Source organism: Thalassophryne amazonica, chromosome 4, assembly GCF_902500255.1.
Source record: "Thalassophryne amazonica chromosome 4, fThaAma1.1, whole genome shotgun sequence".
Classification (NCBI taxonomy): domain Eukaryota; kingdom Metazoa; phylum Chordata; class Actinopteri; order Batrachoidiformes; family Batrachoididae; genus Thalassophryne; species Thalassophryne amazonica.
This window is the reverse complement of record NC_047106.1, coordinates 14,253,066-14,270,848: the sequence shown is the minus strand read 5'-3', so window position 1 is coordinate 14,270,848 and position 17,783 is coordinate 14,253,066. Positions and strand designations below refer to the sequence as shown.

At 42.8% G+C, this 17,783-nt stretch overlaps 1 protein-coding gene across 1 annotated transcript in view; it reads left to right on the top strand.

Annotated features, from left to right (window-relative positions):
- LOC117509323 (cell adhesion molecule 1-like) overlaps window positions 1-17,783 on the top strand; it is a 154,874-nt gene that overhangs the window by 35,200 nt on the left and 101,891 nt on the right. Inside the window, exon 4 of the mRNA XM_034168985.1 lies at window positions 13,011-13,169. Within this exon, the coding sequence (XP_034024876.1) occupies window positions 13,011-13,169 (159 nt within the window). The remainder of the gene's footprint in view (window positions 1-13,010; window positions 13,170-17,783) is intronic.

The following is a 17,783-nucleotide window of genomic DNA, read 5'->3' as shown; positions in this document are numbered from 1 at the left end:
TAGCTGAAACTAGATCTGTAGTTTAATCAAATTAAATAACCTGCTTAAACAGGTTTTGTGGGCCTCATCAGTGATGATGGCGACTCATCTACAGAGAGGAGGTACAACAACTCATTAACTGTTGTGGCATCCACAACCTACAACCCAGTATCAACAAAACAAAAGAAATAACTGTGGACGTCAGGAAGAAATATGTCACACAGCCCACTCAGCATCAATGGCAGTGCTGTGGAGTCTGTGAAAAGCACCACGTTCCAGGGGGTGCTTTTCACAGATGACTTGACATGGACAACAAACACCACCTCCCTAGTCAAGAAGGCACAGTAACATGTCCACTTACTTTGTAGGATGAGAAGAGCTGATGTCCTCCTTCTACCCTCACCACCTTTTACAGAGGCGCTACTGAGATCATTCTCACCAGCATTCTCGCCTCTCAGTCTGGTACAGAAGCTGTCCTGTTGCTGACCAGAAGGCCCTGCAGAGGGTGGTGAGGACAGCAGAGAAGATCATCAGCTCAGCTCAGCCCAACCACCCATTCAGGACTTATACACATCCTGCTGCAAGAGAGAGCCATCAATATCATCAAAGACCCCACAACCCAGCACATGAACTGTTCTCCTAACATCCGGTGTTCTGTTGAGATCTGCGGTCTTGTTGAATTGTGTGTCTCGTCTCATAAATCGACAGTTCCGCGTCCCAACAATATTGTGCTGTAAATACAGCGTGCACATGTAAATTTTAATTTCTTAAAATTGAAGACACTTATTGCTGTTGTATTTTCATTCCTTGGTCACTCAGATGGGGAGTTCAAAGTGGTAAAGAGAGGCACGTCAACCTGACGGGGGGCGGTGTGGACGTGGGGAGGAGTGAAAGTCTGGGTAGCATTCGCAGTTGTGCAGAGGGCTGACCTCTTGACAGGAATGACATCTCGTCAGCAATGTCTGCATAATGCTCTTTATATGCACAAGAATATATAAGTTTACACACATACTGTATGCATCTCCATGCTGCTATTCTGCATTTTGCACCTTATTTTTGCACCTCAGTAACATACCTCATAACTGACTACACATCTGGCACACTGTTAATATTCTGCAAAATGTAGTATATCAGGGGCAGCACGGTGGATTAGTGGTTAGCACTGTTGCCTCACAGCGAGAAGGTCGTGGGTTTGATTCCTGTGGCCTTTCTGTGTGGAGTTTGCATGTTCTCCCCGTGTTTGCGTGGGTTTCCTCCGGGTGCTCCAGTTTCCTCCCACATCCAAAGACATGCGGGTTAGGTGGATTGGAGTCTTTAAATTGTCCGTAGGTGTGTGTGTGGGTGTGTCTGTGCTTGTTTGTTTGTTTGTGGCCCTGCGACAGACTAGTGTCCTGTCCTGGGTGTACCCCGCCTCGCGCTCTATGACTGCTGGGATAGGCTCCAGCCCCCCGCGACCCTTAATTGGACTAAACGGTAGAAGATGAATGAATCAATCAATCAATCAATCAACTTTTTTCTTGTATAGCGCCAAATCACAACAAACAGTTGCCCCAAGGCGCTCCACACTGCAAGGCAAGGCCATACAATAATTATGAAACACAGTCTACGTCTAAAGCAACATAACCAAGGGATGGTCCAGGGTCACCCGATCCAGCCCTAACTATAAGCCTTAGCGAAAAGGAAAGTTTTAAGCCTAATCTTAAAAGTAGAGAGGGTATCTGTCTCCCTGATCTGAATTGGGAGCTGGTTCCACAGGAGAGGAGCCTGAAAGCTGAAGGCTCTGCCTCCCATTCTACTCTTACAAACCCTAGGAACTACAAGTAAGCCCGCAGTCTGAGAGCGAAGCGCTCTAATGGGGTAATATGGTACTACGAGGTCCCTAAGATAAGATGGGACCTGATTATTCAAAACCTTATAAGTAAGAAGAAGAATTTTAAATTCTATTCTAGCATTAACAGGAAGCCAATGAAGGGAGGCCAACACGGGTGAGATATGCTCTCTCCTGCTAGTCCCCGTCAGTACTCTAGCTGCAGCATTCTGAACCAACTGAAGGCTTTTTAGGGAACTTTTAGGACAACCTGATAATAATGAATTACAATAGTCCAGCCTAGAGGAAACAAACGCATGAATTAGTTTTTCAGCATCACTCTGAGACAAGACCTTTCTGATTTTAGAGATATTGCGTAAATGCAAAAAGGCAGTCCTACATATTTGTTTAATATGCGCTTTGAATGACATATCCTGATCAAAAATAACTCCAAGATTTCTCACAGTATTACTAGAGATCAGGGAAATGCCATCCAGAGTAACGATCTGGTTAGACACCATGCTTCTAAGATTTGTGGGGCCAAGTACAATAACTTCAGTTTTATCTGAGTTTAAAAGCAGGAAATTAGAGGTCATCCATGTCTTTATGTCTGTAAGACAATCCTGCAGTTTAGCTAATTGGTGCGTATCCTCTGGCTTCATGGATAGATAAAGCTGGGTATCATCTGCGTAACAATGAAAATTTAAGCAATACCGTCTAATAATACTGCCCAAGGGAAGCATGTATAAAGTGAATAAAATTGGTCCTAGCACAGAACCTTGTGGAACTCCATAATTAACTTTAGTCTGTGAAGAAGATTCCCCATTTACATGAACAAACTGTAATCTATTAGACAAATATGATTCAAACCACCGCAGCGCAATGCCTTTAATACCTATGACATGCTCTAATCTCTGTAATAAAATTTTATGGTCAACAGTATCAAAAGCAGCACTGAGGTCCAACAGAACAAGCACAGAGATAAGTCCACTGTCCGAAGCCATAAGAAGATCATTTGTAACCTTCACTAATGCTGTTTCTGTACTATGATGAATTCTAAAACCTGACTGAAACTCTTCAAATAGACCATTCCTCTGCAGGTGATCAGTTAGCTGTTTTACAACGACCCTCTCAAGAATCTTTGAGAGAAAAGGAAGGTTGGAGATTGGCCTATAATTAGCTAAGATAGCTGGGTCAAGTGATGGCTTTTTAAGTAATGGTTTAATTACTGCCACCTTAAAGGCCTGTGGTACATAACCAACTAACAAAGATAGATTGATCATATTTAAGATTGAAGCATTAAATAATGGTAGGACTTCCTTGAGCAGCCTGGCAGGAATGGGGTCTAATAAGCATGTTGATGGTTTGGATGAAGTAACTAATGAAAATAACTCAGACAGAACAATCGGAGAGAAAGAGTCTAACCAAATACCGGCATCACTGAAAGCAGCCAAAGATAACGATACATCTTTGGGATGGTTATGAGTAATTTTTTCTCTAATAGTCAAAATTTTGTTAGCAAAGAAAGTCATGAAGTCATTACTAGTTAAAGTTAATGGAATACTCAGCTCAATAGAGCTCTGACTCTTTGTCAGCCTGGCTACAGTGCTGAAAAGAAACCTGGGGTTGTTCTTATTTTCTTCAATTAGTGATGAGTAGAAAGATGTCCTAGCTTCACGAAGGGCTTTCTTATAGAGCAACAAACTCTTTTTCCAGGCTAAGTGAAGATCTTCTAAATTAGTGAGACGCCATTTCCTCTCCAACTTACGGGTTATCTGCTTTAAGCTACGAGTTTGTGAGTTATACCACGGAGTCAGACACTTCTGATTTAAAGCTCTCTTTTTCAGAGGAGCTACAGCATCCAAAGTTGTCTTCAATGAGGATGTAAAACTATTGACAAGATACTCTAACTCCCTTACAGAGTTTAGGTAGCTACTCTGCTCTGTGTTGGTATATGACATTAGAGAACATAAAGAAGGAATCATATCCTTAAACCTAGTTACAGCGCTTTCTGAAAGACTTCTAGTGTAATGAAACTTATTCCCCACTGCAGGGTAGTCCATCAGGGTAAATGTAAATGTTATTAAAAAATGATCAGACAAAAGGGAGTTTTCAGGGAATACTGTTAAGTCTTCTATTTCCATACCATAAGTCAGAACAAGATCTAAAATATGATTAAAGTGGTGGGTGGACTCATTTACTTTTTGAGCAAAGCCGATAGAGTCTAATAATAGATTAAATGCAGTGTTGAGGCTGTCATTCTCAGCATCTGTGTGGATGTTAAAATCGCCCACTATAATTATCTTATCTGAGCTAAGCACTAAGTCAGACAAAAGGTCTGAAAATTCACAGAGAAACTCACAGTAACGACCAGGTGGACGATAGATAATAACAAATAAAACTGGTTTTTGGGACTTCCAATTTGGATGGACAAGACTAAGAGACAAGCTTTCAAATGAATTAAAGCTCTGTCTAGGTTTTTGATTAATTAATAAGCTGGAATGGAAGATTGCTGCTAATCCTCCGCCCCGGCCCGTGCTACGAGCATTCTGACAGTTAGTGTGACTCGGGGGTGTTGACTCATTTAAACTAACATATTCATCCTGCTGTAACCAAGTTTCTGTTAGGCAGAATAAATCAATACGTTGATCAATTATTATATCATTTACCAACAGGGACTTAGAAGAAAGAGACCTAATGTTTAATAGACCACATTTAACTGTTTTAGTCTGTGGTGCAATTGAAGGTGCTATATTATTTTTTCTTTTTGAATTTTTATGCTTAAATAGATTTTTGCTAGTTATTGGTGGTCTGGGAGCAGGCACCGTCTCTACGGGGATGGGGTAATAGGGGGATGGCAGGGGGAGAGAAGCTGCAGAGAGGTGTATAAGACCACAGCTCTGCCTCCTGGTCCCAACGCTAGACAGTCACAGTTTGGAGGATCCCAAAAAATTGGCCAGATTTCTAGAAATGAGAGCTGCTCCCTGTAAAGTGGGATGGATGCCGTCTCTCCTAACAAGACCAGGTTTTCCCCAGAAGCTTTGCCAATTATCAATGAAGCCCACCTCATTTTTTGGACACCACTCAGACAGCCAGCAATTCAAGGAGAACATGCGGCTAAACATGTCACTCCCGGTCTGATTGGGGAGGGGCCCAGAGAAAACAACAGAGTCCGACATTGTTTTTGCAAAGTTACACACCGATTCAATGTTAATTTTAGTGACCTCCGATTGGCGTAACCGAGTGTCATTACTGCCGACGTGAATTACAATCTTACCAAATTTACGCTTAGCCTTAGCCAGCAGTTTCAAATGTCCTTCGATGTCGCCTGCTCTGGCCCCCGGAAGACAATTGACAATGGTTGCTGGTGTCGCTAACTTCACATTTCTCAAAACAGAGTCGCCAATAACCAGAGTTTGATCCTCGGCGAGTGTATCGTCGAGTGGGGAAAAACGGTTAGAGATGTGAACGGGTTGACGGTGTACACGGGGCTTCTGTTTAGGGCTACGCTTCCTCCTCACAGTCACCCAGTCAGCCTGCCTTCCCGACTGCACGGGGTCTGCCAGGGGGGAACTAACGGCGGCTAAGCTACCTTGGTCCGCACCGACTACAGGGGCCTGGCTAGCTGTAGAATTTTCCACGGTGCGGAGCCGAGCCTCCAATTCGCCCAGCCTGGCCTCCAAAGCTACGAATAAGCTGCACTTATTACATGTACCGTTACTGCTAAAAGAGGCCGAGGAATAACTAAACATTTCACACCCAGAGCAGAAAAGTACGGGAGAGACAGGAGAAGCCGCCATGCTAAAACGGCTAAGAGCTAGTAGCTACGCTAAGCTAGCGGATTCCCAAACAGGGAATCCGACACTAGACAGGCTGTGGAGCAGCACAGGTAACGCACGACAACAGCGGTAAATAAAAATCCACTGGACAGGCTGTGGAGCAGCACAGGTAACGCACGACAACAGCGCCCAAAAAAATAAAATAAAAATCAAAATCCACTGGACAGGCTGTGGAGCAGCACAGGTAACGCACGACAACAGTGGTAAAAAATAAAATAAAAATCCACTGGACAGGCTGTGGAGCAGCACAGGTAACGCACGACAACAGTGCTAAAAAATAAAATAAAAATCCACTGGACAGGCTGTGGAGCAGCACAGGTAACGCACGACAACAGCGCTAAAAAAATAAAAATAAATAAATAAATAAAATAAAATAATAAAATAAAAATCCACTGGACAGGCTGCGGAGCAGCACAGGTAACACACGACAACAGTGGTAAAAAATAAATAAAAATCCACTAGACAGGCTGTGGAGCAGCACAGGTAACACACGACAACAGTGCCAAAAAAAAATAAAATCAAAATCAAAATCCACTGGACAGGCTGTGGAGCAGCACAGGCAACGCACGACAACAGTGCTAAAACAAAATAAAAATCCACTAGACAGGCTGTGGAGCAGCACAGGTAACGCACGACAACAGTGCTAAAATAAAATAAAAATCCACTAGACAGGCTGTGGAGCAGCACAGGTAACGCACAACAACAGTGCTAAAAAACAAAATAAAATAAAAATAAAAATCCACTGGACAGGCTGTGGAGCAGCACAGGTAACGCACAACAACAGTGCTAAAAAATAAAATAAAATAAAAATAAAAATTCTCTGGACAGGCTGTGGAGCAGCACAGGCAACGCACGACAACAGTGCTAAAACAAAAAAAAAATCCACTAGACAGGCTGTGGAGCAGCACAGGTAACGCACGACAACAGTGCTAAAACAAAATAGAAATCCACTAGACAGGCTGTGGAGCAGCACAGGTAACGCACGACAGCAGTGCTAAAACAAAATAAAAATCCACTGGACAGGCTGTGGAGCAGCACAGGTAACGCACAACAACAGTGCTAAAAAATAAAATAAAATAAAAATAAAAATTCTCTGGACAGGCTGTGGAGCAGCACAGGCAACGCACAACAACAGTGCTAAAACAAAATAAAAATCCACTAGACAGGCTGTGGAGCAGCACAGGTAACGCACAACAACAGTGCTAAAACAAAATAAAAATCCACTAGACAGGCTGTGGAGCAGCACAGGTAACGCACGACAGCAGTGCTAAAACAAAATAAAAATCCACTGGACAGGCTGTGGAGCAGCACAGGTAACGCACAACAACAGTGCTAAAAAATAAAATAAAATAAAAATAAAAATCCACTGGACAGGCTGTGGAGCAGCACAGGCAACGCACGACAACAGTGCTAAAACAAAATAAAAATCCACTAGACAGGCTGTGGAGCAGCACAGGTAACGCACGACAACAGCGCTAAATAAAAATCCACTGGACAGGCTGTGGAGCAGCACAGGTAACGCACGACAACAGCGCCCAAAAAAATAAAATCAAAATCAAAATCCACTGGACAGGCTGTGGAGCAGCACAGGTAACGCACGACAACAGTGGTAAAAAATAAAATAAAAATCCACTGGACAGGCTGTGGAGCAGCACAGGTAACGCACGACAACAGTGCTAAAAAATAAAATAAAAATCCACTGGACAGGCTGTGGAGCAGCACAGGTAACGCACGACAACAGTGCTAAAAAAAAAAAATAAATAAATAAATAAAATAAAATAATAAAATAAAAATCCACTGGACAGGCTGTGGAGCAGCACAGGTAACGCACAACAACAGTGCTAAAAAATAAAATAAAATAAAAATAAAAATTCTCTGGACAGGCTGTGGAGCAGCACAGGCAACGCACGACAACAGTGCTAAAACAAAAAAAAATCCACTAGACAGGCTGTGGAGCAGCACAGGTAACGCACGACAACAGTGCTAAAACAAAATAGAAATCCACTAGACAGGCTGTGGAGCAGCACAGGTAACGCACAACAACAGTGCTAAAACAAAATAAAAATCCACTAGACAGGCTGTGGAGCAGCACAGGTAACGCACAACAACAGTGCTAAAACAAAATAAAAATCCACTAGACAGGCTGTGGAGCAGCACAGGTAACGCACGACAACAGTGCTAAAACAAAATAAAAATCCACTGGACAGGCTGTGGAGCAGCACAGGTAACGCACAACAACAGTGCTAAAAAATAAAATAAAATAAAAATAAAAATCCACTGGACAGGCTGTGGAGCAGCACAGGCAACGCACGACAACAGTGCTAAAACAAAATAAAAATCCACTAGACAGGCTGTGGAGCAGCACAGGTAACGCACAACAACAGTGCTAAAACAAAATAAAAATCCACTAGACAGGCTGTGGAGCAGCACAGGTAACGCACGACAACAGTGCTAAAACAAAATAAAAATCCACTGGACAGGCTGTGGAGCAGCACAGGTAACGCACAACAACAGTGCTAAAAAATAAAATAAAATAAAAATCCACTGGACAGGCTGTGGAGCAGCACAGGCAACGCACGACAACAGTGCTAAAACAAAATAAAAATCCACTAGACAGGCTGTGGAGCAGCACAGGTAACGCACGACAACAGCGCTAAATAAAAATCCACTGGACAGGCTGTGGAGCAGCACAGGTAACGCACGACAACAGCGCCCAAAAAAATAAAATCAAAATCAAAATCCACTGGACAGGCTGTGGAGCAGCACAGGTAACGCACGACAACAGTGGTAAAAAATAAAATAAAAATCCACTGGACAGGCTGTGGAGCAGCACAGGTAACGCACGACAACAGTGCTAAAAAATAAAATAAAAATCCACTGGACAGGCTGTGGAGCAGCACAGGCAACGCACGACAACAGTGCTAAAACAAAATAAAAATCCACTAGACAGGCTGTGGAGCAGCACAGGTAACGCACGACAACAGCGCTAAATAAAAATCCACTGGACAGGCTGTGGAGCAGCACAGGTAACGCACGACAACAGCGCCCAAAAAAATAAAATCAAAATCAAAATCCACTGGACAGGCTGTGGAGCAGCACAGGTAACGCACGACAACAGTGGTAAAAAATAAAATAAAAATCCACTGGACAGGCTGTGGAGCAGCACAGGTAACGCACGACAACAGTGCTAAAAAAAATAAAAAATAAAAAATAATAATAATAAAATAAAAATCCACTGGACAGGCTGCGGAGCAGCACAGGTAACACACGACAACAGTGGTAAAAAATAAAATAAAAATCCACTAGACAGGCTGTGGAGCAGCACAGGTAACACACGACAACAGTGCCAAAAAACAAAACAAAAATCCACTGAACAGGCTGTGGAGCAGCACAGGTAACACACGACAACAGTGGTAAAAAATAAAATAAAAATCCACTGGACAGGCTGTGGAACAGCACAGGTAACGCACGACAACAGTGCTAAAAAATAAAATAAAAATCCACTGAACAGGCTGTGGAGCAGCACAGGTAACACACGACAACAGTGCTAAAAATAAAATAAAAATCCACTGGACAGGCTGTGGAGCAGCACAGGTAACACACGACAACAGTGGTAAAAAATAAAATAAAAATCCACTGGACAGGCTGTGGAGCAGCACAGGTAACGCACGACAACAGTGCTAAAATAAAATAAAAATCCACTGAACAGGCTGTGGAGCAGCACAGGCAACGCACGACAACAGCGCCAAAAAATACAAGAAAAATCCACTGAACAGGCTGTGGAGCAGCACAGGTAACGCACGACAACAGTGCTAAAATAAAATAAAAATCCACTAGGCAGGCTGTGGAGCAGCACGACAACAGTGCTAAAAAATAAAATAAAAACGAAAGCGTTAGCAAGCTAGTTAGCTTGCCAACGCTGATGAAGGTTAGCTGATAAAAGAGCTCCGTCGCGATGCTTCGACCGTTAGAGGTCTTCTTTAGGCGTTGGAGCACGGTGAAAAAGTAAAAAAAAAAAAGTAAAAAAGTCTTGAAAAAGACTGTTAATTCAAAGAACTCAAACAGCTCAGTTCAAACAGCTAACAGATACAGCAGAACACCGCTGTGCTCCGGAACCAGAAAAAAGTCCACCCTCAATGAATGAATGTAGTATATCAGATTCAGATTCAATTTATTATTATACCCTTGGGTAAATTTGGTTTACAATGAGTGAGTCATCTTGTTTTGTAAACACACAGAGCAACACAGAACAAGACAAAGTCACGACAGTGCTACGGCTAAAAGAACAACAAGGACGGCCCCAAGATAAAACAAAAAGCAAGATGAGTTAAAACATCAATAGATAAAAAGTCTAAAAACATGTCATACCAAGCCAAAGGCTGTCTGCTGTATGCTGGCTGTCTGTTGCTGTTACATGGTCTGATTGACAGTAAAGTTCACTTCTGACTTGAACAACACCTGCTAAACACAAGTTGAAACACAAATGTGAAGCAGTGTTAAATTACTGTAAATATGCCTATTTTTTGGGACAGACAGACACACACACACATACTCACCTTCAACTGCTTATCCAAGATCGGTTCACAGGACTGCTCGAGCCTATCCCAGCAGTCATAGGGCGTGAGGCGGGGTACACCCTGGACAAAAGGCCAGTCTGTTGCAGGGCCACATATAAACAAACACATTCAGACCCGTACACACTCCTACGGACAGTTTTAAAGTTTCCAATCCGCCTAGCCTGCATGTCTTTGGACGTGGGAGGAAGCCGGAGCACCCGGTGAGAATCCACGCAAACACGGAGAGAACACGCAATCTCCACACAGAAAGACCACAGGCGAGAATCGATCCCATTGATCTTCTCGCTGTGAGGCAACAGTGCTAACCGCTAATCCACTGTGCTGCCCTATTCTTGGGATAGAACCCTTTTAAATCTGATTATCTCCAATTTATCCAGATGAAATCAATATAAACCATTTTAACATTGTTTTTAGCCATTAAAGACCACGCACAAACAAGATTTCTAATTTCAATCCACTCAACACATGAAGCAGTGTTACAATAGAGTAAACACGACTGTTCTTTGGACAGATATTTTTAATAGAGTAAACACGACTGTTCTTTGGACAGATATTTTTTAAATCTTATCATCTCCAGTGTAACCAGATTAAAGCAATATAAACCATTTTAAAATTGTTTCTAGCCATTCAATACCACACAAAACAAGATTTGTGATATAAGTTAGTTTAAAACAAACATTTTAGATGAGTATAAATAGGTCTATTCTTGGTATAGGAATGGTTTAAATATGATCATCTCCAGTTGAACCAGAATACAGCCAATGTAAAGTATACGAGGTCTGTGAGAAAAGTATCCGACCTTATTATTTTTTTTAAAAACCATATGGATTTGAATCACGTGTGATTACATCAGCCAAGCTTGAACCCTCATGGGCATGCGAGAGTTTTTTCACGCCTGTCAGTGACGTCATTCGCCTGTGAGCACGCCTTGTGGAAGGAGTGGTCCAGCCCCCTCGTCGGAATTCCTTTGTCTGAGAAGTTGCTGAGAGACTGGCGCTGTGCTTGATCAAAATTTTTTCAAAAACTGTGAGGCACATCCGAATGGACACCATTTGAGAAATTCAGCTGGTTTTCGGTGAAAATTTTAACGGCTGATGAGAGATTTTGGATTGTTTCTATTGCTGTAAGGACTTCCCACAGAGCGGGACGTCGCGCAACTCTCCGAGGCGACGTCGTCATCCTGTTTCAAGCTGAAAACCTCCAAATTTAAGCCTCTGTTGACCCAGGACGTCGTGAGAGAACAGAGAACTTTCAGAAGAAGTCGGAATCAGCAGTTTATCCGGACAGTCCACTGTTAAAGGAGGTTTTTTTAATGAAAGACGTGCGGACGGATTGCAGCGTCGGCTGCGCGGCGCGCCCGCCACAGGAAAAACACCTCAGTTGGAAGCCTTAAGGACAAGTTGGAACATGCCCTGCTGTTAAACAATTTCTCAGATACTCACTCAACTGAAAGCCACCAAAAGCCGCCTGGATTTTACAAATGGTTATCAACACAGAGGTGTTTTTCCTGTGGCAGGCACGCCGCGCCGGCTGCGAGCTGACGCGCCAATCCGTCTGCACGTCTTTCATTAAAAAAATCTCCTTTAACAGTGGAATGTCTGGATAAACTGCTGATTCCGACCTCTTCTGAAAGTTCTCTGTTCTCTCACGACGTCCTGGGTCAATACAGGCTTAAATTTGGAGGTTTTCAGCTTGAAACAGGATGACGATGTCGCCTCGGAGCGCTGCGCGACGTCCCGCTCCGTGGGAAGTCCTTACAGCGATAGAAACAATCCAAAATCTCTCATCAGCCGTTAAAATTTACACCGAAAACCAGCTGAATTTCTCAAATGGTCTCCACTCGGATGTGCCTCACAGTTCTTGAAAAAATTTTGATCAAGCACAGCGCCAGTATCTCAGCAACTTCTCAGACAATGAAAATCCGATGAGGGGGCTGGACCACTCCTTCCACAAGGCGTGCTCACAGGTGAATGACGTCACCGACAGGCGTGAAAAAACTCACGCATGCGCACGAGGGTTCAAGCTTGGCTGATGTAATCACACGTGATTCAAATCCATATAGTTTTTTTTTTAAATAAAACTGTCGGTTTCTTTTCTAATAGACCTCATATTAACAGTTTTTAGCTATTTCAGACCAGACAAAAACAAGACTTGTGACTTAAGTCCATGTAAAATACTGTATATGTAAAGCAGTTTTAAAATAGTGTTAACCAGTTTGTCCTGGGTGCTGAGAAGATTATTATCTGTAATTTTGACCACATTTAACCAAATGCAAACAATTATGTTCATTAGAGTAAGACCAAACACAACCAAGTCATTTACTGTAACTCAATTTCAAAAGTGTGTGTAAAAGTTTTAAATTTGATTATATCCATTTTATCCAGATTAAAATCAGTTTAAGATAGTTCTCATTTACAGCAGTTTGAGTCCAGCTCAAAATCAGATACTTATTTAAAAACACATCTGAAGCACTTTAAATCAATAATAGATTGACTTAATTTACTTTAAAATTAGTTTTAAACCAAGCTGCAGCTACTCAAAAATAACATTTGGTGTTTTTTTTTTAACAAAGACTCATGATTAATTGATTATTAAACTGTGTGATGGCTATTTTTGTTCAGCTATATATTCTTGTGTTGTGTCAACTTCTTATTTCTGAATTTTGAATTAAAACAAAAAGCAAACATGAAACCTTTTGATCTAAGGGCCATTATAATTTGCTGGTTTTGGCATTGGCAGGGTGTGCTCCCCGCTGCACCCCCTCAGCTGGTTGCTAACATTTTGCACGCACTTGTGTTGGTTTTGTAGGTGAGACAACAGTTGAAGAGATGTACGACAGGATGTTCACAGTCAGCAGCAGGGTGAGATTTTCTGTTACCAAAGAGGATGATGGAGTGCCAGTGGACTGCATCATTGACCACCCAGCTGTGAAGGACCTCCTGGCTCAAAGACACTTGGAAGTGTTATGTGAGTGATCTGAAACTACGCTTTTTTGAACTAAACCCATAGAATCGCAGTTGGCAGTCAGACCACTGCTGCTCAGCTGTTATTCTGACAGTTTTTCTCAGGTTTAGTTGGCTGAATGTGTCAAAGCCAGGTTATCTCAAAAATGATGTCCACTGTGGACACTCAGAAGCTGAAAGCAGACCTGAGATGCAGTTTAAAATGAACAGCAAATCCGTCCAATCAACCAACTCCATTAAAATATCTTGTCACACTTCACAGTAAGGGCACTTGAATGATCATGAATTCATGTATTACTATCTCAGGAATGATCAGGAATTACCACGAGTTCAAAGTCTTTCTTGTATGACCTCATTCATAGACGGCACATTAATTAAAGCTAACTAACTAAAGGGGGCACATCATCATGAATTATGACTTACTAGCACAATCATTCTGGATAAATGAACTCAAACCTAAACTGAATCTAACCATCAGTCCCCAAATTAAAAGTACTTCATATATAATTTCATAAATGTATTAAATGAATCTGAAATCTCCCAAATAAGAATAGTTGGTAAATACTGTCATTGGGTTGTATCACTGCTTCCTTATTTTAGCAAAGTTAGTCTTTATAATAACATACTGTATAATTAGCTTAGCACTAGCTTGTCTTTAGGTGTGATGTGAAGAGGCTGGCAAACACCTAACATTAGCATGAAGTGTGGCTCCATTATGAATAAAGGGATTTATAACGTGCTTAAAAAAATACATACTTGTGGCGGACCACAGATTCATGATGGATTCATTCACGTGTCTTGAAAATGTACTAGCATTGTAAGAAAATGCTAATGGACTCACATTAGCATGAAAACCTATTGTCACATAATGCGATACTAATGAGTTAATGTTAGCATAAAACTTGCTAGCATGATATAACGTGATGCCAACAAGTGTCACATAATGAAATGCTAACAGGTTGATGTTAGCATGAAAACTCACAAGCCTCACATAACATGATGCTAATGGGCTAACATTAGCAAGACAACTCCCTAGCATTACACAATGCTAACGGATTAAAGTTATAATGAGCTGAGTGTCTGAGTGTGAGCAACTGAATTTATACTGTGCTTAAAAAATACATACTTGTGGCTGAGAATCTGCGATTCATGATTGATTCTGTCATTCGCATGCCTTTAAAACTTACTAGCATCATAACACTATGCTAATAGGCTAACATTAGCATGAAAACCTGGTAATGTCACATAATGTAATGCTAACAGGTTAATGTTAGCATAAAACCCGCTAGCATGACATAACACAATGCTATCATTCATTGGTGGAGAGCGTACCGACATACTATCTGGGTGTGTGGTACACGGGCTCCACAGTCAAAGATGGGAAGGCAGTGCAGAGGGTCATAAACACTGCCCAAAAGATCATATGGCTGCCTTCTGCCCAGCCTGGAAACCATCACCCCATCCTTCTATCTGAGGAGAACCAAGGCCATCACAGGAGACCCCACACACCCTGCCCACAACCTGTTTGACCTGTTGTCCTCTGGGAGATGCTACAGGTCAACAAAGTCCCACACCAGTATGCTGACAAACCCCAAACTGGCTTCTGTGTGCCAGTGTTCAATCACTGCCTGAAATGTGCCCCCAGGTGAGAGAGGCAGTGGATGGAGGGGAAGCAGTTTTTGACAACTGGAAAAGTACTGCAGATGTGGTGAGGGAAACAGCTAGGAAGGTATTGGGTGTGACATTTGGACAGTGGAAGACAAGGAGACTTGGTGGTGGAACAAAGATGTCCAGGGAAGAATAAGGAGAAAGAGGTTGGTGATAAAGAATTAAGACAGAATTGCTTCAGACACAATTTGTAATTTGTGTCTGTAGCATGGCCCAAGAACAGGGTCACCACTTTGAGTCTGGTCTCCTTGAGGTTTCTTCCTCAGAGGGAGTTTTTTCTCACCACTGTTGCTGTTGGAGTTGCTAAGGTTAGCCCTTACTTGTGTGAACCTTGTGATTTGGCGCTATATAAATGAAAATGAATTGAAACTGAAATTGGATCATGAGAGAGATGAAGAAAGTAGACAAAAGTACAAGGAGATGCAGCATAAGGCAAAAAGAGAAGTGGCAAAAGCTAAGGAAAAGGCACAGAGCAAGCTGTACAAGAAGTTGAATAGTAAGGAAGGAGAAAAGGACTTGTACTGATTCGCCAGACAAAGGGACAGAGCTGGAAAGGATGTGCAGCAGATTAGGGTGGTAAAAATACAGATGGTAATGTGCTGACAAGCGAAGAAAGTGTGTTGAAAAGGTGAAGGGAATATTTTGAAGAGCAGTTGTTCCAGATGACATTCCAGTGGGGGCATGAAAATGTCTAGGAGAGATGGCAGTGGAGTTTCTAACCAGATTGTTTGATAAAATCTTGGAAAGTGAGAAGATGCCTGAGGAGTGGAATGAGGAGTGAGTGGAGTGTGGAGTAGAAGGTAGGCTTAGAAAATAGGTGAAGTTCTCACTCACTCATCACTCATCTTCACCCGCTTTTCCGGGTTCGGGTCGCGGGGGCAACAGCTCCAGCAGGGGACCCAGACTTCCCTTTCCCGTGCCATATTGACCACCTCTGACTGGGGATCCCGAGGCGTTCCCAAGCCAGTGTGGAGATATAATCTCTCCATCTAGTCCTGGGTCTTCCCCGGGGTCTCCTCCCAGATGGACATGCCTGGAACACCTCCCTTGGGAGACGCCCAGGAGGCATCCATGAGTAGCAATATGATTTCATGCCGAGAAAGAGCACAACTGATGCAATATTTGCTCTGAGAATACTGATGGAGAAGTATAGAGAAAGCCAGAAGGAGTTACATTGTGTGTTTGCGGATTTAGAGAAAGCTTGCCAAGAGAAGAGCTGTGGTATTGCATGAGAAAGTATGGAGTGGCAGAAGTATGTGAGAGGTAGTGCAGGACATGTACAAGAACAGTGTGACAAGGGTGAGATATGCAGTAGGAATGACAGATTCATTCAAGGTGGAGGTGGGATTACACCAAGGATCAGCTCTGAGTACTTTCTTGTTTGCAACAGTGATGGACAGGTTGACTGATGAGATCAGACAGGAGTCTTCATGGACTATGATGTTTGCAGATGACGTGATCTGTAGTGAGAGTAAAGAGCAGGTTGAGTCTAGTAAGGTGGAGATATGCTCTGGAGACAAGGGGAAATGAAAGTCAGTAGAAGCAAGACTGAGTACGTGTGTGAATGGGAGGGAGCCCAGTGAAATAGTGCAGTTACAAGGAGTAGAAGTGGTGAAAGTAGATAAGTTTAAATATTTGGGGTCAACTGTTCAAAGTAATGGAGAGTGTGGTAGAGAGGTGAAGAAGAGAGTGCAGGCAGGGTGGAGTGGGTGGAGAAAGGTGGCAGGAGTGATTTGTGACTGAAGAATATCAGCAAGAGTGAAGGAGAAAGTCTACAAGACAGTAGAGAGGCCAGCTATGTTGTACGCTTAGAGACAGTGGCACTAACAAAAAGACAGGAGGCAGAGCTGAAGATGTCACGATTCTCTTTGGGAGTGACAAGAATGGACAGGATTAGGAATGAACATATCAGAGGGACAGCTCAGGTGAGACGAGCTTGAGATGCTTTGGACATGTCCAGAGGAGGGACCCAGGGTATATAGGAAGAAGGATGCTGAGGATGGAGCCACCAGGCAGGAGGAGAAGAGGGAGGACAAAAAGGAGATTTATGGATGTGCTGAGGGAGGTGGTTGGTGTGACAGAGAAAGATACAGAGAACAGGGTGAGATGGAAACAGTTGATCTGCTGTGGCGACCCCTAAAGCCCCTTTCACATTGGCGTATTTGTAGAGCTGCGTATTGCGGCGTTGTGTTTCATTTAAATACGCCTAAAATGTGCGCGTACTCAGCCTTTTTCCGTGTTCGTAGATCTGCTTGCAGCTGCGTGTGCTCACTTTTTAATGTGCACACAGTCGCGTGTAGCTCTTGCCGCTATTTAAAACCAGTTCACTCCTGTTGGCTGTGCAGAACACATCACTGCACATGGAAAACAGTTATTTAACGTTATGATTATTATTATTTTTATTATTTTTTGTCTTGGTGGATCATTTTCATTGTGTACAGATGCTGCTGAGTCTGGCTGTGGTAAAGGCTGCTGTGAATGAAGCGCTGTGAGTCTAAAGTTTTTAAAATTTTAAAGTCACAGCGCGTATTGTTTGATCAGACAGAGAGCTATAGAGAGAGAGCAACAGAGGGAGAGAGAGAGAGACAGACAAAGACAGAGAGAGACAGAGTGAGAGAGCGACAGAGGGAGAGCGAGCGACCTGCTGTTTCTGGATTTCTGAGTTGAGGTTCGATTCCCTGTTCTGATCATACACAAGTGCTGTGGGCTGTGTGATCATCTTCTCATGTTCTCAGCTGATTCCTCTGGATTCACGCACTCAGTTTTTGGATGTGTACAGGAGCGCAGTGTAGCATAGACTTGCTTGCAGTAACGCTGTGCTGCGCAAACCTACTTAAAACTGTCTCCAGTGCTCTACGCCGAAGAAAATTAAACATGTTTAATGTCATCCGTTCTACGCGTGTAGCCCTCAACATACTGCTGCGTAGGGAGCAAAAACCCGACGTAGAGC